Genomic DNA, 23,541 nt, shown 5'->3' on the forward strand with positions numbered 1-23,541 from the left:
ATTATAATTGATTCATAAAATAAATAGACTCACGATTCAGGCTTAAACTTTATATTTTAAAAAGTATTTGTACCGTTCCTGTATTGGTTCTCCTATTATCCTTTTATCTGGGCCAGGGACTGAAGTTGGACACCACGTTGGGGGAATATATACAGCACTTAACTAAAGGGAGGCTTTATCTTTGAACATTAGTTGCATATCATGGTTTCTTCTTTTTCATCCTTGATGTATTATATTTTAAGCATTTACTGACCTCTGCTGCTTTCTTGTGGTCATCAGTGTTCTCCAACATTACTACATCCACTCCTAAGCAACGCAGGTACCTGCCCAGCCCCTGCAGCATGTTGTCACACACCACCCGGAGCTGTTGTGGGGGTACAGGGGGGAAGTCCTCACAGGACAACTCCCCACACAGGAGGTCTTTCTCTGCTGCAGAACGGGGGGAGCTGACCCTTTGAGCCCCATGACATTCCTAAATGAAGAGAGACAATAATGCGATACTTAACTGATCCCCACAGGGGGATTTTCTTTTCACTTGTATCTCAGTGAAGGGAGGTCATAGCAAAGGGGGATATATACAACAGCACCCCCGGAGCTAAAAGGCATTGCTGAGAAGTCTTAGTTAAATATGTATCAGGTCTTCATTTCAACAAAAAGCCTCTCCACTTATCACTAATCTGAAGATGCAACCTGCAAGTTTAACTCACAGCATTGATATTTGTTGAAAGGAAATATTCTCTACAAGTTAATTTTATTTTGTGACAAAAGACTGAATAAATAATAGGGTTAAGTGAATTGGACTGAAGTTTTGCATATAAAAAACATATTTTCTGTCATAAACAGCATGCTGCCTTTAGAACAGAAATAGTTTCCAACAGTTATTGACCTCTTTGCTGTTTTCTTTATTTTTCTGCTTCTTCTCTTTGACTTTTTCTGTCTGACTGGTTGAGATGGTACGCAGGTCTGCAGGCAGCCCAAAATCTGCTGGTCTGCTTGACAGGACATTGTATACATCCACCAGACAGTATGCATCAGCCGCTAAATGGACATGATTAAGACAAGAGTAATACAAATTAGAGATTGTTGGTGTTCATTCTCTACAAATGTGAGCAAGTTATGAAGTCAACATTCAACTGAGAAGTGCACATACCAGCTGTCCTACAGTAAGTGTGTGACAGTGCACATTAGGGCTCACCTGCATATCTAATTTGGCTGACGCGAAGTGGCCGTTTCTCCCAGTTGGACATCTGTTCTGTTTTGTCCAGGGGCTGTCCCAGGACCTGCTGTACAAGCAGACTGAGGCCTTTCTCTGACGAATCTTGGCTGACCAGCACCTCTTTAGGGCCTTTCTGTGTTCTCTTCTTTTTACTGCGCTGGATCTGTCAAAGTCATTACAAATACAAACACACAATAAGTTTAACTTTCTAAAGGGATTATTTTGTTTTTAAATATGAAGATGTCTTAAAATAGTGTGCAATTTACATATGGATGTTTAAATCTATCAGGAATGTTAATATTAAAATTGGCAAATTATGCGCCCCATATTGCATTCATTGCCTTTTGTATTTATATAATCCTTATTTTAACAAAAAAAATTCCACTGCCTTAATATAGTTGCATGAAGGTTATTGCCACCTTTTGGTGAACATTGAGAAGATCCAACACCCCTTCCATCTTGAGAGGCTGATCTATTAACTGGGGCCAGGTGGCCAAGAGACACTTGAGATCACCTGACATACCATAACCTGGAAATACACAAAAGATATAGACATCAAAGAAGAAACTGAAATTGGATTTAGATTTATAAAACTTGTTAAAGTAGACATTACCCAGTTTAAGAATATTTGATTGCGAGAAGAGCCTCCTGATAAAATTTAAAGTTTCTGGATGCTGACAGTAGCTTTTTTGACAAAGGTCTATCAGGAAAACATGTTCAGAAACAGCCAGCTGAATCAGAGCAACTTGAGACTGAGTCAAGATACAACCAAAAGTTGGTTGCCACTCCATATCCACTCCAACAACACCACCTTCCTAGAAGTTTGGTAATACAGACAATAAATCTAAGTTACAGTTGTCACAAAAAGAGATAAAGTCAATTTAAGTACAGATCTCATACATCCTTTTTACCTTAAGTAACAACGTTTGATGTTTTTGTAGAGCCTCGGGGGTGTCTACAAATATAACTTTGTCTCTGGAGAGAGGGACCTGGTAAAACCTTTCACAATGAGATGAAGATGGCACCCAGTCTTCATTTTGAGTCGAGTCCAAAAGAACATGCCTGAAATTGGGTAGGAAAAAGTCAACATAAATATCATAAATACATTTATTGAAGAAAAAATGTTTTCAGTAACTTATTTTAAAACTGCTCACACATATAGATCAAGAAATAAATTTAATGATCAAAAATATCATAACAATGCATATTATGTATATTTGTAAAGGAAAAAGAAATTGTTATTTGAGAATACTAACCGCAAATGTTGAGGTAATGTCTGCTGAGTTTCCCAAACTCCACAGGGTAAGCGTTCTGGAGGGATGTTGTATCTGATTGACCACTGAGCAGCTTTGCGTAGACAACTATATCTCACTAACATCTCCACCAGCTGGATCTGAAGTTCCAAGTCCTCTCTTACAACAATCTGAATAAAGCACCAGGCCAATTATAATGAAGGTGCATTCTGACAATTTATAACCATGCAGCACCAAAACTTACCTGCACAAGATCACTCCAGTTCTCCTCTGACATTCCATTCTGGAAAAAGAACAGCATTAAAAATATAACGTCCATGATTTATCTCACACTATAAAGGAAATCTCTCTGAAGTTAGATGACTTGCATGTTCTAAAACTACATCTTCACCTCCACAAATGCCTTGTACATGAGATAGCGTAAAGAGTCCAGTCTCCTTTTATACAATGCATTAGGGCACAGTGCTGGAAGATAAGAAAAAGTTCAAATAAATGCAGATATAATTGTATAATGTAACACACCTTGATCAATATTGTACTTCTCCACCAGTCTTATCACGTGTTTTGTGAGCATCTTGGGTTGAATTACTCCCATGTGATGTCTGGAGAGGGAGAGCCGTGGAAACTGCCTATGAATGAAGAAATAGCCATCTTATATAGTATATCAATGATTATCAAATTGTAATATATGTAACAAATTCACACTGGGCCCATACATGATTATTTGGTTCACGTCAAAGTTGGGGTGGCACCAGGAGTCCAGCAGAGTGACAAGTGCTTGTACAAGGTGTTTGTGGCCTTTTACATAAGACTCTGCCATTGACAACTTATCTTGCAAGATGAGCGGTATACACATCTATTAAAAGGTGTTGGAGAAAAACAATTATACTGATGCACTATGTAACTTTTTTGGTGGAAAGTACATCACCTGCTTGGCACCACATGGTTAATTTACATGATCAGAGGCGAACCTGCTCACAATAGGAATGCATGTTTTGTAGGTATTTGAGCAAATGCAAGATAGATAAAATTAATGCCATACTGTGGTACATTCCACACTAAGCAGTAACATCTCCATGGAGACAAGCAAGGGTGCCTCCACCAGAAAAATGACACAGAGCTGCTTTAGATAGAATAATATTATTCCAAGAATGTATTGTCTCACCTCCTCCACACTTAGTTCATTCTGCAACTTCAGTTTACTGGCAATATCAATTGCCTTTGAAAAAAGAAGAAAAATTAATTTTACAATAATTATAATAATCTTGCTTCAAGCTGATTTTATATACCTCTTTATAACAGTTAAGCGCTTGCAGTCTTATAATTTGTAGTCTAAGTACAGAAGGATCCACAGTGTTGAGTTGGTAGATGTTTATAAGGGCTTCCACAAAGTTGGGCTGTGCATCTGTGAGCAGGTGCAACGCTCGCTGCTGGAGTGAAAATGCTTCTTGTTCTGGCAGCGAATTCAGGCTCACCTGGATAGAGAGAGAGAGCATATACATAATTTAAAATGAGATAAGATTAGACTGAACTTTATGGCTCTCACAGTGGACAAATTTATTTTTTTTAGAAACAATACATAACTTTCAGTGCTAGCAAGTTTATATATATATATTTTTTTTTTACTGTATGCACCATCATGACCACAATGTATATGCTTCTATTAAATGTACCTGAGGATGTTCTTTCATCCATGTCTGAAATTCCATGAGGATGCAGTAGCCAAGGGTGTGGCTCCGACCTTTTTGTTTGCCTGGACAGCTCTCCAGGATTGTTAGGATGGCCTCCAGGGGATCGTTGAGTTTTGAAAAGCCCTGGAGCACAGCCAAATGTAGCTATGGGTGGGCACAGAGAAAAGAATAATAGCCTTGGGAATGTTGACTGAAGCCAAAGTGTAACATGTAAAAATGTATATATTGAGCAACACTAACTCTAAAGCCTTTAAATTGTAAACAGGCTTCAGCAATGTTAAAAAGCATCCAATACAACTGAAATGCTACTGTTTAAAGAAGACATATTGTACTTGAGTTTGCTATATAGTTATAATCTGTGACACCAAATAATTTGCACATTTTCAATTGCAATATTGATCTAAAATGACTTAAAAGAAACAAGTCCATTGACTTCTGCTTTAGAAAACTGTGGTGTCCAATTGGGAGCGGACGTCATTAAGAAGGTTCTCACAACAAAGAGCCACGAAGCTGTCGGCATCTCCGATAGATTGCTGCAGATCAAGCTAGCAAGCTGTGTTGTTTTTTTTTTTTTCATTTGTACCAAAATTACTCTCTAATGCTCCTGAATCCTATAAGTATCTCCGTATGCTGGTGGCTGTGAAAATGAAGGTTGACCGGCAATATGACATCTTGAACGAGCAGTTCAAGATGTCATATTAAGTGATTAAAGATAGCTCAAACTTGCGCAAATCACTCCAAATACAACTTCAGGTGAGTAAATGGTAAGAGGAAAACACTATAACATGGTTAAAAGCTATGAAAAGAAAGACCAGAACTGAAGAAGCTGCTCGGATGAGTGGTGAAATGTCTTCACTTCACTTTTGTCCAGTTGACAGAATTAAATACAAATAATAATAATAAATACATATTTGCTGAGAAACATTTAATTGTGAGCCTATAGCACATGAATGCAAAAACTCAGACATTAAAAACTTTCTATAAAATAATATGTATGTGAGAATTCCTGCGGAGTGTCTTAATTTGCAAAACAGATGTCATCCACTCAGTATCCTCCTCACACAGATCTCAAGTTCATTCAGTGCAGCACAAATTCCTTCCTTCCTACAGACAGACACTCTGGTTTCCTCATTAACAGACTCACGCTCACACACACACACACACACACACACACACGCACACACACAGTGAGATTCATTTAAACATGCCGGTATCTAAGCTCCCTCTCTTTCTTGTATTCTTTCCTGTGCAAGTGTCTCTTCTGATGCACAAAGACTCCATCTTTCTCTATCTTTGACACACAGACACAGACACAAGGCTGTATGAGAAGAACTGGCCCATGCTGTGAAATCCATAGTGAAAGCACTCTCACCGTCTTTAGATCTTTCTGTGTCCATAGCTCGAAGAGTTGGTCCCTCAGCACGGTGGGGTCAAGACCTGTGTGCATAGATGAGGCAGGGTTTCACTCTGACCTGTGAACTCTTTAAACCAGTCAAGAAATCAAACCTTTACTATACCCTTGCCATTTCATGTTTTGTGGGGGTTACTTTCATTGCAATACTGACAAGCATTAAAATTCTGTCAAACTTATTTTAAGAAAAAGAGCTTCTATTTCTGAAGACAAACTTGTGTATGAACCATTTGATGGAAATGAATTTGAATTTGATAATGTTAATGAATTGTACTCAAGAGTATTTGTTGTGACTTGTTCATAAATATATTTTATATATTATATAGCATTTAAATCATAGGTTTAATAGCATAGCAGAACAGTGGATTATCAGCTGGTTGGATAGTGAAGGAACCCTGTATTAGTGCTGCATTCCAGGTGAAGCTGCAGCTAAAATATAGAGATGACAGAGCATCGTGGAAGGCTGTTGTGGCTACATTTTCAAACTTTTATACCTACTTTTCCTTGTCTTCGACAGAGTCGTCAATGGAGCTAATGCATGTGTTGTGTTCCAGCTGCCTGCCCCCCATCAATCTCACTCTCCTTCCCAGGGCTGGTTTTCCTGTTCTTCTCACCCTCCCTGCAGCAGCCTCTGTCGATTCTGTCTCGGATTTCCCCAGGAAAGGACTATGTGGTGGTCATGGTGTAAAAAATACAGCCTTCCTGATGCAAAGTCTGGGAAAGTAGGCCAAAAGGCCTTCTTTTCTCAGCATTGGTGTTCTGTCTTATATTGTATTTGACATTGTTCGATACACCTTTTTCAGTGTAAATAAGAGTTTGTTCTTAATTTTTAACCAAGTAATATAAACATTAAAAGTAATAAATAAATTATGTCTTAAGGCACTTTACTTAAGGTACCGGTAGTTAAGAGTTAAGCAATCCTAATAAAACTGCAACTTACCATTAAAAAAAAGACTATATAACTATATATATAACTTTGTTGATGTATTATTTAGGAGGTCATTGGTACACTATATTTGAAAGTCCCAGACCTCTTTTCAAGTCCCACAGAGAAAGCTGTGGACAACTGTGGACAGTAGATGTGGACAGTTTTATCTGTTGATCAAAAGACATGAAGGAGTAGAGCTGAAGGTGTTTTTTTTTTTTTTTTCATTTGTCTGAAAGCCTAAATGTGTAAGTTGTAGTGGAATTTGAAACACATTGACACTTGGATGGAGTTCTCATATTGCACACAAAATGGTTAATAATAAAATTTAGATTAAATCCAAAGACCCGTAAGTGTAAAGGTTTATTGCCAGATAGTTGCCAAAAATAGGGAAAATAGGGAATTTGGTATTTAATGTAAAATGAAGCTGTTATCAAGTGCCAGTACAAAATTATTTGTACTTGGTGTCTACTCGAAAGGGTTTCTGGCTTCACACTAAACACATTTTTTTCAAGTGTATATTTGATTTCATGAATTGACATATCTATTTGTCCTCCACACCATGGCTATGGTCATGAGATACATAATCAAATACAATGAAATATGAAATATTTGATGTTTAAGGAATTGCTATTACTATAGTATAAAATGTGTGTGGTAAATGGAGACAGAACAAACCTCCTATATCCAAATGGACAAGGCTCATTCTTCATACACTTGATAGTTTTCCGCAGTTGGTCTGTTAAAAAATATGGGAAATTGAAATTATATTTTCAGACTTTTTGAATAGGTGCATAAGTACCAATAAATCGTTAACCCCAAATATGAACGCTAATAGAACTACTTAGAAGGTATACATGTATTTGAAGTAGGACTGGACAACAAAAATAAACCCATAGGCCACCTCTCGTGTTTTGCAGCAGCTGAGTGTATGTTTAGTATCCAGTCTGATATCCCTCAACACTTGTATGACATGAAGACAAGACAAGCAGCAATCCCCTGCTAGATATTTTTCACTGTACTTCATCCCCCCCAAGCGGTAATGGTGACGTGGTACCACTAAATTATGAAAACACCCAAACTAGACAGCCCATTACTATTTCCATCAATTTACTGTAACACATAAGGGCCATATCAGCATATTGTTGTGTTGATTGCGTTCATGACTGCGTAAAAAGCAGTAGGACGTCTCGAAATACTGAAACGCTGCTTGGTCAGGATGCACTTTTTAGGGTGTTAAAAGCAGACGCATAAATGTGCCGGTGTGAGAGCGTACCCAAGAACAATCTTCCGATGTATTTGAAGATTTTTTATTGATACTAGTGCGATAGAAAAGGCAAATAACTTACCAACTGTGACAGCATGAGTGTATTAAACTACCGGGAAGTGTAGGCTAAATTTTCCCATTGTTAATTCTCGTAGACACAAGTATTATTGCTATGTTTGGGTCTAGTATTGCTAGTGTTTGGTTCATTCACATACCTACGTAATCACCACTTTGATTTATGTTTAGAAAACAAAACAAAAAATTCAGTGTTGATCTGTCCCAATCTGGGCCAGGATCAGGACGTGACACCACGAGCCTTGAGCCTGAAAGACAAGTGAGTGGGAATAACTTGATGTTCTGGATTTGACGTTTGCGACCCCTTGTGGGAGTGAAAAAGAAATTAATACATTTGGTTTTGTATATCGTTTTGGCCACTATGCCTCCTAAAAACTCTTTTGTTTAATTTGGATAGGAAAAGAGACACACAACTTGAAAACTGAAAACAAATAAACGTGGATTGTGTGTAAAAACATGACAAAGAAAAGTCCAGAAATTTGGAGAGCGCTGTAAATACAGTGTGCTTCAGTACTGTCACGTGGTCAAAGTAGTGTACCACGTGGTTCATGTGTCACTTCTTAAAAAAGCCAAAAGGACTCTTTGGGACAACCTGTTCTGCATGTTGTTATTGATAATTATGCTATTTATGGGAGCGAGAGTGTCATCTTGGTCCAAAACACCACCTTATAGGTTTTGTCGGTATGATATACCTGTAGTAAGGAACAACTAACGTGTTCTGACAGTTGAATACTAAAGCCTTCCAGTGTGTTTCCAGCGTAGCTAGCATTAGCGAGAGCTAGTTGTTAGTTGTTGCTATAACTGCAGTGATGGAGTGGATGGGCAACGGACGCCCTGTTTGTTCAGGGGAAGAGTCATCTGCGCCGACTAGAGGATTTAACCATGTCCAGCCTCATGAGCAGGTAAACAACTTCTTAAAGATGCAATTATTTTGTGTGTGGTGTCAATTTTTTGTTGATAAACTAGCTTTATGAGTGAGACAGTTAACGCTAGCAGGGATTTTGCTTTGGACTATTTTATGTTTTACGTTTCTTCCATCACTTTCCAAGATCTACTTCTAGGCTAGGCAGTGACCGCGTCAACACTCCACTGCCACTTTGTGCATTTCATAGTGAAATATGTTGCTGATGAGAGCATGAGATCAGAGCTACTAATGAGTAAGTGAAGCAACAGGACACTTCCTGTGGTGCTGGATATTCTGAGCACTCACAGCCATGTCCGATAGCTATTCTGTTTAGTCGACTCCTTGACTAAACATAAACACGAGGCGTGGCCTATTTTAACTCTTATGTCATTTCAAACATATTCATTGTGAAATGTGGTTTAGATTAAACATATTCATTGTGAAATGTGATTTTAGGTGGTAAGATGTGCTCATATTACACATTTGTGTTTAGGTATTTTTATTGGTATACATTCATTATTTTTAAACATAGGTTTCAGCGATGAGTAATAGAGGTGAGTATACATTTATACTGATAAGCACAACATTCATTTTATGTCATTAATTATACAAGCAATGAGCAGTCAAAGAAAATAGTTATTTTTTTGAGTTTTTGTGTTCAGTCTGAAATGACTGGGGTCAAGAACGAATACCAAAGAAGAGCATTATGGACTATGCTGTATGACTGTCTAAATGCATTCATGCATTGTTATGATGTGTTTTTATTTAATATTAGATAATTTAACAATTTGAATAATTCAGTTATTATGAAATGTAAAATAAAGGGCGAGTTGAGCACAAACAGAGCATAATCTGTGCTGATGCACAAACAGCAGATACTAACCCAAATGTTTGTGCATCTATCCAGTTTGACAGTAGATTGAAAATAAGCCCTGGGCTATATATCTTCTTTAAATTACCAATTTAATAAATTCAAGCTAACACAGTTTGACATCTGAATATGCCATACAATCATATCCTGTTTCTTCTCCTACAGCAGTCCCCATCATCACAACTCTGTGATAGTGCTATGGCATCTCTTTGTCAGAGCCAGCAGCGCTGTGTGAAGGCTTCAGTCATGTTTGGATGGAGACTTGCTGAGGCCCAGGATCAGTTGTGTTCCCTGGAGGTTCACAGCTCTGAGTCTGTGCAGCAGGAAAGGGCTCGGACCAGGGCCTGTCCCACTGAGCTCTCGCACACGGAGCAGGAATGGCAACGCAAGGAGAGCATGTTGGCTGGTTCGGAGCCCAGCTGCAGCCCTGTCCTGAGAGTCTCTGCAAGCTGGGATGTATTTAACAAAGTGAGCCAACAATGGTTTACATGTTGTATTTACTTTATGTGTTCGTGTATTACTTTGGTGTATTTTAATTATTTTACTTGGTCTCTGGGGATTTTAACACATTTCTTTTTTCCACAGAGTATAATTAATGTTCAATATCCAAGTCGGCCTGTAGACCAGGGGCAGGAGACCTGCAAAACATTTATCCAACAATATGAAGAAGAGCTTAAACATTTTGGTAAGGAATGCATTCGCTTTGCAACAGAATGATTTATTTTTTATTTGTCTAAAGAAATTGATCTTTACTAAAAGTTAAATTGGTATATTTGTTTTCAGGCATGTTGCATAGATGGGATGATAGCCAGCGTTTTCTTTCAGACATGCCTCACCTTATTTGTGAAGAAACTGCAAACTTTTTAATTTTATGGTGTATTACTTTACAAAAAGAAGGGGTAACTATTTCACCTTTGTTTACTTTGATGTAGTGTTAGTATTATGGTTATTATTATTCTGTGTGCATAGTTCATTAGCAAAGTTTTATTTGATTCATTTTCATTTATGCTGCAGAAAGAAGCACTGATGGCGCAGGTAGCTCACCAAGCTGTGGTCATGCAGTTTATTCTGGAGATGGCATCAAACTCTAATCAGGATCCTCGAGGCTGCTTTAGACCTTTTTTTCATAAAGCCAAAGTATGACATACTTATAAGACTTAAACCACTTTACCGTTACACAATACTAACATTGCTTTGTCAAATAGGAAGGAAGTAATGTCTACCAGGAAGTCTTCCATTCAGAGTTGGAGGCCTTTAAACTTCGAATTAAGGATTATGCATTCAAGTGTAAAGAAAACTCAATAAACAGTGCTGGGCAACAGAGAAGTGACCCTAAAGACTCTTTACTATCGGTAAGTTATGTTTGTATGAAAAACGTGATAACATTTGTAACACTATTCAAGTCAAGTCTTTGCTACAACATAAGAAATCACAACAATAACAACTACAACAGTGTTTGCAGTTACTGTAATCTGACACAGGTTGGCACCATGCCACAGTGTTGAAGTCTTCCAATGTCCACAGCTTTCTGTAATACCTGAGCTTGCACCAAATGTAAATTAGAAAATTTTCTACTCTGAAGAAAAATCATACTCTTTTTTTTTTTTTTTACTATAGATAAATAACTGATTTCAGTTTTGGCCCTCTGTTTAGAGAAAATAGGCAAAAACATTCAAACTAGAGTTTGAAACCAAAAGGGCAAGAATGCAGTTCAGCCTACCCTCTGCAAAGCTTGTCAGTCAAGCATTCAGAGTTCTGAATTACAGATGTGTTCTTTAGCCTTTGTTTTAGCAAATTTAGTTTTCTAAATGTAATTGGACACAGAGGTGGTAGCTTGGGAAATATCCTTTTTTTTTAAACATTAAGGTTAACCTCTGTGTTTTTTTTTGTCCTTTTCTGTTCAACATGTGCTTATTTGTGCTATGTATTCTTCCTTGATTAGGTGGCGGAGTGCTCTATGAAACATGGACTATGGACAAATACAGTTAGGTTGACCAAGGAAGATGATGTAGAATCTGAGGATATTCTCATGATGGAAACATCTTAGTGCACCTCCTCCCTCATCAAATGCCCCAAGTTCACACAGACCAGGTAAACATGGCATGCTTGGCTAGGCTGTGGTTGACAACTGAGCAGAGCTTCCACTAGTTTACACTAATCAATATTGCTGTTACTGTGTATATAAAGTTGGTCTCTGTATCAACTACTGACTAGGTTTTTAGCTGCAGGCAAATTAAGTGCCATATCTTTTCATTCTAACTGTTGTTTTACTATTTTTGACTCTTGTCATCCTCAGACCTTACAATTATGTATTAATTATAATTACATTATAATTATAACTGAATACTCGTGGGCTCACAATTCCAACTTATGACATTATTAGTTCTGATTGCATAAAATGTATGGAGAGTGTTCCTATGGAATTAAGTTGACACTGAATACCTCATTTTACAAGGAGTAATCTAAATGAATATACAACAAGCAAAAACAAATGTTTTGATCCAAGTGTTATCGCTGTGTTTTGAGTTTAATGGTAACACATTCAGAGTGTGATGTTAAAGCAGAATCACATTTGGGAAAAATAAATGCAGTCAATGATTTGGTGTTTTTCCAGAGCATTCTGCATTTAGACTTATGTGATGACATAATCTTTATTTCTTAATATGAGCGGCTTATAAACCAAATGTATCCTTCTAATTCATTTGTAGGATTGTTTTCATTGCAACCAAGGATGGAACACTGTTTGTTTGTAGTGATGTGTTTCAAACACTTTTCATTAAAAATTTATTCTGCGTGATTCTGCTTAATTTTCATAATTATTTCAATGTATATTTTCTTTTTACAGTTATTTGGTATGTTAGCTCTACAGTACGTATCCTTCTGGAGTTGATGTATCACTTGCATGAGTGTATGAGAAAAGAAAGCTAAAGCTATACATTTTCTATGGAAATAAATGCATTTTAGGTCATACTGTGGTCAAAGGGACAAAAATCCTCTTCCAGGCCAAATGAGAGTCAGGTTTGGGAGATGAAAGCCAAGTTCACAATTTTTCAGTGCAACATATATTTGTCAATTTTTTGGTTGATATATATTTGAGATTATACATATTTTTTTATAACATAACATACTGGTATTTACCTAATTAAATTTGTTGCAACAACTCAAAAACAACTGCTGTGTCACAGGTTTATTACAGCTTATAAATAATAAACAAGTCAGTACAAGAAGATGTGAGTCATGTGACAAAAATGTACTCAAAATATACATTCAGAGTTCAAGGCAGATTGTTTTTTATGGTCCTTTCAAATAGTATGCAAATGGACTTGCAATGCTGGTTGGGTTAAATATGAAAGCAACTTTCAATAAGGCTATTTTTCCCATTAAAACTACTGTCTTCATCAACATACAGCCTTATATAAACTACAGTCAATGAGCTTCCTGGCAATAAATTTCTTAAAAAGGCATCTTCCCTTGGAAAAAGACAAAACCCTCTAAAATCTGCACTAGTGCCTATCTATGGACAGCCAAAGAGCCCTCCTTTGGCCCGTCTGGAATGTTGCTGTATCATTCAAAGTAATATCACATAATCAACATATTTCCCTCTAAGCACAATCAAAGCGTTAATGAAGGCACACTGCAGAGTCTATGAAAATAGTGCAATATTAAAACAACATGATGTTGTAGTATTGCTTTCTGGTATCAAGTACTTGGGCGTGTTATTGCCTTATCAGAAAGAAGACAATGCACAGGAGTTGTTCTGCATGTTAGTGTCCCTAATGGCCTTTGTAACTCCCTTAAGCTACTTTTTTACTGAGTATGGTGAGTTTTCGCTGGAGAAATGCCTCAACATGTGGCCAGATCTTGTTGGTTTCTGTCCCAGAAAAGGTTTGCAACACACCTTTACTTCTGAAAAACAAAATAGGCAACACTGACGAAATATCAGACAACATCTACGGTTACCAGTGCATAACATGCTATTCATTGGAACATTTAGCCACAGTATTTTTCAAACATGCATATTGAGTTGATTCTGGTTCCAATATCACACACTTACTCAAGAAAATTGTAAAAATATGTGTTTTACATAACATAAAAAGTGACATAAATAAAATGATAAAGAAATAGCTATATCAGAGGTGTGCATAAGGAAAGTATGACAGATATGACTAGTAAAGGTATAATAGGTGTTAACCTTGAATTAAAACACATTTGCTATATTACTAATCCTTAATAAAGAAAAATGCCTTTATTTTAACAGTAATTAAATAATTATGTGTGGAAATCCTCCTAATGTAATCATATACTTTGATGACCCACCTGTAATATTCTAGGACAGGTTCTGTCTGGTTTTCGTAGGCCTTAAGTCTGCGTGAGACTGTGTGTGGAGTGTCGTCATCTCTCTGGACCAGAGGCTCCCCTGTCACATCATCCAAACCCTGGACACATCAGGCAAACAGTCAAGCAATAGCATTAAAATCACCAGATACAAAGGCCGTTGGTAGGAAGGCTTCCTGCTCTCCATGATTCAAGACTAAAATGCCAACAGTGCTCATAACAAATGCATCTGGTTCTATTTTACAGCTGTTTCTGCAACAAGAGTATATTTAAGATATTATGAAAGGATTATAATTCATTGATTTATTTCAGATATTCATTTTTAAGTTGACAAAATTGTATCAGCTCACAGGATCCTAAGACAATGTGGACAAAATCTTTGAATATTTACGGATGTTTTCACCCAACCCATTCTAAGAATGTCAACAACGCTGACTGATGAGATTATTACTTAATCACCCAGCCAACTGTCTAATTCCCTGATATATTTAGCTTTCCAACAGTACATCGTCTGATACTATGATACAACTATTGCGAAAATCACTACTGCAGCAAATCATTATCTTATCAGTCTAACCTTTACTTTTATGTGCTCCTTCACATTGTCATCTTCTAGACAGGACTGTTAAGAACAAACTCAATAGGTAATCATTAACCATAAACACATCACTGCTAAATGTACCAACAAATACGGTTCATAAGGTTATTGCTATTTCCAATTCAAGTCAAAGACTATCCATGGCAAAAAAAATGTATTAATAAAATAAATTCCCTTTCTCCTCCCAAGACTGTTAACTCTTGCAACCTCTTTGTCCTTCCTGTTTGTATGCTAATGTTATTGTCAATAAGTAACTACATTCATGTGCTGCATTCATGCTCTACTCTATAGCTTGAAGACTTTATTCTTTTTACGACTTTGATCTGTAGTGAAAGATTGACTTTTTTACTTAGTTTTAGTTTTGTGGCTGAACCAACAAAAGCAGAAGTCTAAAAAGGAAGCAGCTTCCTGTCAAATCAGGGGCCATCTCAGATTAGGATGTAAAAACACAGTTCCAAAACAGCAGCCTTGTACAGTTCCTCCCCTGTCCAAGTATGCACAGTGAAGTACTTAGTTACCTTTGCACATCCGAACAGCACAGTCACTGCAACACTTTAAATCTCTACTTAAGACACACGTTTTCTCATTGGCATTTTATATGAGTTAGAGAGTGACAGCTAGGTTTTATATTTTATATTATATTGTGTTTTCACTGTGTTTTTAATGTATTTTTAATGCCTTATACTATTGTTGTATTATTGCTGTTCTTCAGCACTTTAGTAAGCTTTGGCTGTTTTAAATGTGCTTTATAAATAAACTTAAATTGATTTTATTTCAAACTACTGGGCTACTAAAATGGAAGTGCAGAAGGTTCCCAGTACAAACACCCAACATCTTTGCTGTTTTGCACCTTCATTACAGTCCCTTTGTGGTGAATTTTGCAGATTGGTCCTGATTTGGAAATGCACAGCCTCTCTATAAAAGTCACTGGAACAAACCTGAGCCAAATCTAGACCTGGTTCTTAAGCCAAAGAGAACCATCAGAGAAGAACAGCCTGAGAGCAGAGTAGGAGTTCAGTGATGAGACTGAACTCCTATGTCTTTTACTATTTACTTATGTAACTGAGAAATTGTAGATTATTTAAATATTTATTTGATTTGAATATTTTATTTTGTAAATTAGGCTCATCAGCATTAGCATTAAAATAAAATAAAATAATTGAAAGCTTTCAGAAAGCTGAAAGCTTAATAAGGTGGTTCCAAAAGTCCCAGCCAAACAAATATATCAACAGAAAGCCCTTGATGTGCTCTACAGAGTACATCAGGAATTAAGGGACTATCTCAAAACACTTAAAAGATAGACTGGTTAACTCACTGTCCTTTATAAAGGACACAAATGAATGTGCTGGGTCTCAGGAGGATATATCTCATTTGCATATATTTGGCCTTTCCATTTTTTTCTTTCTTTCTATCTTTGTTTGATTGTGTAGTGGGTGTAAATATAATTGTGCTCTTTGTAAGACTTCACTATCCCTCTAGGCTTGTACAAGCTGGAACTGAACCTGCTTTTTGGCAAAACAATCAGTTCCTTTTCAATTCCTTATAGTAGTAATAGTAGTTGGTTTTTTTTTTAGTAAAGGTAAAGTGTACTTACAGGGACTTTGGGTGGGTTGAAATCTATGTTATACACTCTCCCACTGGGAGTGTGCGTCCATCGTGAGGACAGTCTCTTTTTGATGGTCTCAAATGGAACATTGAGGTTGATGACTGTGTCCACACTGTATGCATCATCGAGAGCTTCAGCCTGAAGGATTGTGCGGGGGAACCCTTACAGAAGACACCCATTTAAGAGAATTTACTTAATAAGATAATGTTTATGCAGTAAACCTATAAATCCTTACCATCCAGCAGCCAGCTTTCATTGCCCAGTGCCCGGAGATCATGAAGGATGAGTCGAGCCATCATATTATCAGGAAGCAACTGACCCTGATCTATACAGGCCTTCATCAGCAGACCCAGCTCTGATGTGCATGGAAAAACAGATAGACTGTTAGCAGAATAATGCATGTAAGAACAACACAAACATTTTAATAAAGCTGTGAAGCACCTTGAATTTCCTAAATGATTATTCATTAGAACACTTATTCTTCATACAAATTAAGCATAACATAGGCCAGGGGTTATTTTTTTCTGAGAGCCATATCCAAATCCAGGAATATGGGAAGACCAGACAGATATCTGGTGTAAGAATATCAAATATAAACAAATGTATGTAAAATATAGGTTACTGTAATCCATTACTACACAATAGTAATTAAAATAAAAACTTGGAAGGGCTGGGTTAAAGTGTTATACTGGTAACACTGGTATAGCCATATATACCACTGCATCAGTTTATTATCTGACAATCAACAACAATACAAATACAATTCAATCTTTCTTTATGTAGAAGTGATTCTTTGTTAATCTTTTACTTATACTAAAGACTTCATAACGGACTGAAGCAACAGGATTGCCTAAAAGATTTGACCTTCTTGAACCAATACGGCAAATTTTAAGTATTTTGTTAGTATTTACAAGTAGGCGAAGAGGCTAAGACACTTTGAGCTTTCTCAGCTGAAGAAAGGAATTTCCTAGCATGCTTTAGTTCCTGACTGTGTAAGCTGTTCAACCTCACAACTGCATTTGAATGAAACATTTGCGGTCTACACCACATTTGTGCTCTCTTTTGTGTCCACTCAAGACTACTGAGACTTCTTTATCAGTATTTCTTTATTTAACAAAACAAAAAACAAAAAAACAAAAAAACATCAAACGTTCGTCCACAACCCCCAGTAAGGCGAGTCTGGGGGTTGGGTAGAAAGGTTTTGGTAGCCTGACAAGAAGAAAGTGGGGGTCTACCCTCTCAGTGGGAGCTGTCTTGTTGTTGTTCCGTAGTATTACTTTGTGGTATTAGATGTAAATATATCCATGACACTGTATATGTTATGCTGCTGAAAATAGGCTTGTGGAAAGGGACAAATTGTGACAAATTCAGTAAAACAAACATGAGAGCACTTACACTAGTTGAGTCCCAAGTTAGGGAAATGTCAGCTAGAGGTGCTTTGCCTGCCAAGTGTTCTTGTGTAGTTGTCAGCTGCAGATTGTGTGCAGAGTACACTGTGAATAAACTCTGAATAGTAACACTGACTTCAGTCTCGTTAAACTCGTTCCTGTTCATATTCTCTTTCCTTATGCATACCAGGAGAAGTTTGCCCATTATATTCTTGCCCTGTTATAGTAAGTATGTTATGCCACATGAGTAGTGTATTTAGTATCAACAATTTAGAACATTGTAGGTCTGACCTTGGATGAAAATGCCTGACTCCCAGAAATATGGTGTGTCCCTGCATGATAAGACATGTTACAGTATAGCCAACCCAAGGTGTGGTGCTCTTATCATCTTTAGAGAGACTTGTGCAAAAGTCATCACTGCAGAAAACATGCGTGGCTGTATTGAAGTTTTTGTATTCTCATGGACGAGTTTGTGTAGTTGATCCCTTACCCGTTTTTGCGTTCATGTTGTTTCTTAAGATGTCTCCACTTGAAACATGTTTGAGTCCAAAACTTTTCGTTATGCGCTCCGATATCGTTCCTTTCCCCGACCCTGGGGGTCCCATGATGACAGCCCGAAAAACCCTTTGTAGCACCATTTCTGAACTGAAGACTCTGCCACTCAGCGTGAGAATATAACGCCTTTGGATGATACAATCAAAGTCGCATTTGCATATTCAGTTTCAGCTGAAGGTCAGGAGACTTGCCTTAATATCAGAAGTGCGCAACGTAGAAAAGTGGGCACGTCTGCTCCCACTGGACCTTGATCCGTACCTCAGCCTCAAGTAGCAGGAAGAAAAGTGGGAGGGATGAAACGTGCAAGTGAGCATGGGGACTCTCGAAGTGGTGATGGTTGACGATACTGTCCTTACGGCTGAAATGACCCGCATTAGACCTGTTTTAGAAAGGTCTGTTTTAGACCTGTTTTAGAAACAGGTCTATTGTTTGCTCGTCGCAGATGCATTTATTGTATAATCCTGTTATGCAATTGCTACAGTTGAAAAAAACTTGCGGTTGCGTTGCATGATTAAGCCCTTCCGCACCTCGCTGCTAGGCTGCAGGTTGAGCATAAGGGATATTCATCCACATGGACATCCAAAACCATGACCGCAAAGGTCTTGAATTGCCTTATTTCTTTAAATGCGCTTTCACTTGTACTACACTGGTATTAAAGCGTGGATAAGTTAGTTTAATATGGATATTCCCTAAAAATAATGTGGCACGTGCCTTGTCGTAATTGAACAATAAAATAGACATACATTTGCCTCCATATTTGGCAGAATTAAGAGTTAAGCAGCATCATTTTCACTTTTATGCTACGTGGTAGAATCAACAACCACACCCTGTCGTCACCAGTTCGGCATTATGGCGCCATCATGTGGCCATCAAATGCACTGCATTTAGGAAAGTAGGTAAAAAGCTCGTTTGTCCCTTATGCTTTGCCGTACAATCGCATCTCATCAACACACACGTGGATTCTACTGACGCCTGGCAGAAACAATAATAACATGGCAAGTCAGGGACTTGTATATGATGGCTGTAATTTTTTTAGGCAACGCTTGGTGCTGTCCACACTCAGCGGGAAGCGAGTTAAAATCAAGAATATACGGTCGAGAGATGACGAGCCTGGGCTTCGTGGTAAGTTTACCTTTCTTTGCGAGTGGCGTCGCAATTAGCACAGTGGCTAACCTGCTAGCTGTTACGCAGTTGGGAGTGTGTTGTTTACTGGGCAGAGGAGATGAACAAATTATGGGACATAACAGCAATGTTACGCTCTTATCCAATGACCTGCACAAATAGAATTATTCACTTGGTTCTTCTATTTATATTCATATTCTAACTCTGTGAATCACCAGATTTTGAAGCCAGCTTTATCAGACTTCTAGACAAAGTGACCAATGGATCCAGAATAGAGATTAATCAAACAGGTTTGTTATCATTTAATCTTGCATACTTTTTTACTTTATAATGCTCAAAATAATGATACACTATGATGGGTATAGTTTATTCTAATTTAAAGTGATAGAACTTAAAATTAACTCTTTATTTTTTGCAGGAACTGTATTGTTCTACCAGCCTGGTTTATTGTATGGTGGGTCAATTGAACACGAATGTAACCCACAGCGCTCTATTGGCTACTATTTGGAAGCACTGCTCCTCCTTGCACCTTTTATGAAGACACCTTTGCAGGCAACACTAAAAGGAGTAACAAATGATCCCACAGACCCAACAGTAAGTAAATGCTGAAATAAAATGAATGATAGACTTGTAAAACCACTGCTCTCTAGTATACAAATAAATGATTGCAAATGGCAAGACAAAGTGGGATCTTGTCTAGTTTCACAAAATTTCTGGCAACAACAGTAAATATGGCAGTATTATCTTTTACTATGTACAGGTTGATCTGCTGAAGTTAACCTCTATACCTCTGATGAAGAAATTTGGTATTGATGGGGAAGGACTAGATCTAAAGGTAAGGTACAATCATACCATTAATATTAGCAAGAGTTTAGGTAATGCTTTGACTGTCTTTTTTTTTAGGTTGTAAAAAGAGGGATGGCTCCTGGAGGGGGAGGCGAAATTGTTTTCAAATGTCCTGTGCGCAGAACAATCAAACCAGTCCAACTTACTGACCCAGGGAAGATCAAGAGGATTAGAGGAATAGCGTATCCTTCAGAATAGTTACTGTTGGCACACGTTACATTTTTTCAAAATCCTACAATCCCATTTAGAGAGATCTTAAACCAAATTACCCTAGCCCCCCAACTGAATGTGGAAAGCTTGTCTGTCTTGACCTTGACCTTTAATCTTAGATACTCTGTTAGGGTTTCTCCACAGATGGGCAATAGAATAGTTGAATCAGCAAGGAGTGTTCTTAATCAGTTTCTTCCTGACATCTACATTTACACTGACCACATGAAAGGCACACATTCTGGCAAGTGAGTACTATGCATATACTTGCTGTTCTAATTTTATAAGATCTGTCCACTTAATTCATTTTCTGTATGTTAAGATCCCCAGGGTTTGGACTAACATTAGTGGCTGAGACACTGAGTGGTACTTTTCTTAGTGCGGAGATGTCTTCAACACCACAGGGTAAAGGGGATCCTGTACTACCAGAGAACATCGGTAAAAACTGTGCCAAACTACTTTTGGATGAAATATACAGGGTATGTAAAGTCTACATAGTGTAAAAGTCCGCTACCTACTAAACCACCCAATTATGTCCTATATGTTCTAATATCTACACATGTAGAGATTTGGAATCATGTAGAGATTTGGACAATGCTCAGATGGAGTGCATTTTTATTTGCAGTAGGACTATGACATGGGTTTGCTTTGTCGAACAACATACCCTGAAAATTATTATTAATAAAGAGTTCAGCTTGGAACCAACAAAAAAATGTATTCATGGGTTTCAGAGCAATACAAAATTAACAGCTTCCATAGAAAAGAACAGTGCAAAACAAAATGGTGCCTATAAACCAGAGGTTGAAACTCATGAAAGCATATTAAAATTCACATAATGGCTGTGATGATATTTCTTTTGTTGAAGTCTGGGCCAAGTAAAACTACAACAATAATATTCTTTTAACAAAGAAGTTCACAAGGCTTAGGCATGGGACTATGTGCTTGAATTTAATAACAAAGATGAATAAATGCATGGTTGCATATGGTTGGTCACAAAAATGTAATGATTTAGCTTATTTTTCTTTCTTTCTATAATATCGTGATTGTTGGTTGTGCCTTTTTGTTGTATTTTAAAAAAAAGTTAATTTCTTTTAGCTGGATAAAAACTATGTTAATGGAAAATGACCATGACTAGATCATCAGAATGTGCCAGTGACTGTGACTTAATCTGCCTGCTCATGGCTCTGCCCTCTCTCATCGGAGCCATGTGAGTCCATTTAACTGGTCAGGGTAGCGCTGATTAACTCTGAAAGAGAAAGATTGTTGGACAGATTCTCCAGCTCGGTGACAAGAGTTAACCATTCTGTTTATCAGGCGTGGAGCAAATCGGAAGGTATTTTTTGAAAAGCATTTTGTTTCTTAGGCTAAACTATTTGATAAGGTAAAGTGGTGAGGTGTATATTATTATTATTATTATTATATTTTAGCTTCAGTCCAGACAAGGAATATTTTAAGAAAGCCATATTTCATGTCATGATTGATCAGGAATTTTTTTTTGAGCGTGTCGACGCTTACTTGTCTATTTGTTTTGTGGTTAATGAGTAGTTTACTTGTAGTAAACCAAAGCAACGCATTAGAGATTTTGTTTTTTCCATGGTCGCTGCTACTGCTACTGCTGTAAGTAAGTGTACTACAAAATCTTCAAAATCAACATGTGATAGTAAAGTTAGTGTTGTGTAAAGATAATTTTGTAGTTGGCAACTATAGATGTTCAAGTCTGGAGGTGTGTTCTCATTTTATGTAAAAGAAAGGTGTATTACCCTTTTCTTTACATACCCTTTATTAAGGTAACTGTCAAAGGAGAATTGGAACTTACATGTATCCTAAATGTCTGATCCTACTGTATTCTACTTTTTAGATGACAGAGCAGAACCTGTTTAAATATTCATTTTACATTTGTGATTACATGGACTTTGAGAGACTTTTGCCCATGTTCATTGGTTGCTGTTCAATTTGACGCAAAACTTGTAATGGATCTTGTTCTTTTTTGGTTCACTTGGCTAAAGAATGCAGTCAGTGGTTATTTTATGAACATAATCACTATAGTTAATTGTGTTGCTGTTATATAATTACACAATTTAATTGTAATTTTGCTGACACAAGCTTAATTAGAACTTCATAACCCACTGACCTTTCTTTATTTCATACTTACAATGGATATTTGTACAATTTGCAACTTGTCTGTAACATGCGGACTCTTACGGACTATTGACAAATTGTTCATGCTGTCATTAGATTATAATGTATGTGATCTCATTGAGAAAAATACAGGATTCCCTTCATTAACAGGTTAAGTCAGTTTTATCTTTTTTTCTAGAAACTTTACTTTGAATTGGTTATTTCAAATGCTAGGAATATTGAATCATGTAACAATTTTCTTTGAACAGGTATTTACAGATAAACCCCCCCCCCCCCCCCCCACTTGTTTTCGCTTCACTTTCTATGGTCTTCGGAGTCATTGGGACTTTATGTAATGCAAAAACAAATCCTGACTGGGGTGATTGAGTTCTTTACTCTCTCCACCTCTATGACGTCTGTTTTTGAGCAACCAAAACAACACATCACCCCTCCTCTTTTGTCTCTTTTAGGGAGGCTGTGTAGATTCATCCAATCAGAGTCTGGCATTGCTCCTGATGACCCTTGGCCAACCGGACGTGTCTAAGGTGCTGCTTGGACCCCTCTCTCCTTACACGTAAGCAACCATTCACACCTTTTTTAATACCAAGTTGTACTTTTGTAGATAATTCACAAGTTATGCAACAATGTGGAACAGGCAAATTCACCAAAAATAACGACATCTGTTTTTTGTCCATTTAGGCCTACTAAATGGGCAGATTCTTAGATGCTAAAATGTTCTAATGTTAAAAGCTGTAATTCAATGCATTTATTTTACATTTATGTGTGCAGGAGAATACAATGAACTGTCCATTTTCAGTTATCATGGTACCGGTGCTGTGTACCTCTCAAGTACAGTACTATGATAACTGAAGATTGGCAGTGCCATCACAAAGCCCTCCTCATTGTGACAGTGCGTTTACTTTTGTTCTTAAAGGAATAACATGAGCTTACAAAATTTTGAATTGTTTTTTGTTTGTTCCAGGATTGAATTCCTCAGACACATTAGAGATTTTTTTCAGATCATGTTCAAAATAGAAGTCCAGAAACCTCTTGAAGATGAAAGGAAAGGTGGAGACAAAACCCTTATGACTTGTGTAGGAGTTGGATACAGCAACATTAATAAAACTCTTAAATAAACATTTTATAAAAACAC

At 37.3% G+C, this 23,541-nt stretch overlaps 4 protein-coding genes across 5 annotated transcripts in view; 2 read left to right on the forward strand and 2 right to left on the reverse strand.

Moving 5' to 3' along the window:
* Positions 1-7,895, reverse strand: part of exd3 (exonuclease 3'-5' domain containing 3) — a 32,957-nt gene extending 25,062 nt beyond the window's left edge. Inside the window, exons 1-17 of one of the 2 annotated variants that reach the window (XM_033976121.2) lie at positions 7,846-7,895; positions 7,175-7,235; positions 5,533-5,597; positions 4,143-4,304; positions 3,759-3,944; positions 3,635-3,688; positions 3,186-3,325; positions 2,992-3,098; positions 2,861-2,934; positions 2,714-2,752; positions 2,473-2,639; positions 2,128-2,278; positions 1,830-2,031; positions 1,636-1,745; positions 1,196-1,379; positions 887-1,038; positions 254-472 (exon numbers count right to left, since the gene is read on the reverse strand). In XM_033976121.2, the coding sequence (XP_033832012.1) occupies positions 254-472; positions 887-1,038; positions 1,196-1,379; positions 1,636-1,745; positions 1,830-2,031; positions 2,128-2,278; positions 2,473-2,639; positions 2,714-2,752; positions 2,861-2,934; positions 2,992-3,098; positions 3,186-3,325; positions 3,635-3,688; positions 3,759-3,944; positions 4,143-4,304; positions 5,533-5,597; positions 7,175-7,202 (2,040 nt within the window). In that variant the 5' untranslated portion in view covers positions 7,203-7,235; positions 7,846-7,895. Of the gene's footprint in view, positions 1-253; positions 473-886; positions 1,039-1,195; positions 1,380-1,635; positions 1,746-1,829; positions 2,032-2,127; positions 2,279-2,472; positions 2,640-2,713; positions 2,753-2,860; positions 2,935-2,991; positions 3,099-3,185; positions 3,326-3,634; positions 3,689-3,758; positions 3,945-4,142; positions 4,305-5,532; positions 5,598-7,174; positions 7,236-7,772; positions 7,791-7,845 lie in introns of those variants that run through there. The other variant, XM_055225727.1, reaches the window with a different exon arrangement.
* Positions 7,896-8,358: 463 nt separating this feature from the next.
* Positions 8,359-12,409, forward strand: cdc37l1 (cell division cycle 37-like 1). The gene is made up of 7 exons (XM_033976166.2): positions 8,359-8,740; positions 9,779-10,081; positions 10,199-10,298; positions 10,397-10,512; positions 10,628-10,750; positions 10,819-10,965; positions 11,556-12,409. Exons 1-7 carry the CDS (start codon positions 8,648-8,650, stop codon positions 11,658-11,660), a joined length of 987 nt encoding a protein of 328 aa, XP_033832057.1. The 5' UTR covers positions 8,359-8,647; the 3' UTR covers positions 11,661-12,409.
* An 894-nt stretch (positions 12,410-13,303) lies between these two features.
* Positions 13,304-18,357, reverse strand: ak3 (adenylate kinase 3). Its single transcript, XM_033976174.2, has 5 exons — positions 18,031-18,357; positions 16,388-16,507; positions 16,141-16,313; positions 13,931-14,049; positions 13,304-13,519 (listed from the first exon to the last, which is right to left on the reverse strand). Exons 1-5 carry the CDS (start codon positions 18,176-18,178, stop codon positions 13,408-13,410), a joined length of 672 nt encoding a protein of 223 aa, XP_033832065.1. The 5' UTR covers positions 18,179-18,357; the 3' UTR covers positions 13,304-13,407.
* A 650-nt stretch (positions 18,358-19,007) lies between these two features.
* rcl1 (RNA terminal phosphate cyclase-like 1) lies at positions 19,008-23,540 on the forward strand. Its single transcript, XM_033976158.2, has 9 exons — positions 19,008-19,217; positions 19,436-19,507; positions 19,636-19,811; positions 19,978-20,052; positions 20,121-20,245; positions 20,393-20,518; positions 20,593-20,749; positions 22,859-22,962; positions 23,371-23,540. The coding sequence occupies exons 1-9, from the start codon at positions 19,088-19,090 to the stop codon at positions 23,522-23,524; spliced, it is 1,119 nt and encodes a 372-aa protein (XP_033832049.1). The 5' UTR covers positions 19,008-19,087; the 3' UTR covers positions 23,525-23,540.
* The last annotated feature ends 1 nt before the right edge of the window (position 23,541 follows it).

This window comes from Periophthalmus magnuspinnatus, chromosome 12 (assembly GCF_009829125.3).
Source record: "Periophthalmus magnuspinnatus isolate fPerMag1 chromosome 12, fPerMag1.2.pri, whole genome shotgun sequence".
Taxonomy (NCBI): domain Eukaryota; kingdom Metazoa; phylum Chordata; class Actinopteri; order Gobiiformes; family Gobiidae; genus Periophthalmus; species Periophthalmus magnuspinnatus.

Coding starts and splice junctions, on each gene's coding strand:
- rcl1 (XM_033976158.2), top strand. CDS start 19,088: ATGGCAAGTCAGGGACTTGTATATGATGGCTGTAATTTTTTTAGGCAA. Junction 19,218..19,435: donor TGACGAGCCTGGGCTTCGTG/GTAAGTTTACCT, acceptor GTGAATCACCAG/ATTTTGAAGCCAGCTTTATC. Junction 20,053..20,120: donor GGGAAGGACTAGATCTAAAG/GTAAGGTACAAT, acceptor CTTTTTTTTTAG/GTTGTAAAAAGAGGGATGGC.
- ak3 (XM_033976174.2), bottom strand. CDS start 18,178: ATGGTGCTACAAAGGGTTTTTCGGGCTGTCATCATGGGACCCCCAGGG. Junction 16,508..18,030: donor CAACATGAACGCAAAAACGG/GTAAGGGATCAA, acceptor CATGCACATCAG/AGCTGGGTCTGCTGATGAAG. Junction 16,314..16,387: donor TGAAAGCTGGCTGCTGGATG/GTAAGGATTTAT, acceptor GTCTTCTGTAAG/GGTTCCCCCGCACAATCCTT.
- cdc37l1 (XM_033976166.2), top strand. CDS start 8,648: ATGGAGTGGATGGGCAACGGACGCCCTGTTTGTTCAGGGGAAGAGTCA. Junction 10,513..10,627: donor TTACTTTACAAAAAGAAGGG/GTAACTATTTCA, acceptor TTTATGCTGCAG/AAAGAAGCACTGATGGCGCA. Junction 10,751..10,818: donor CTTTTTTTCATAAAGCCAAA/GTATGACATACT, acceptor TTTGTCAAATAG/GAAGGAAGTAATGTCTACCA.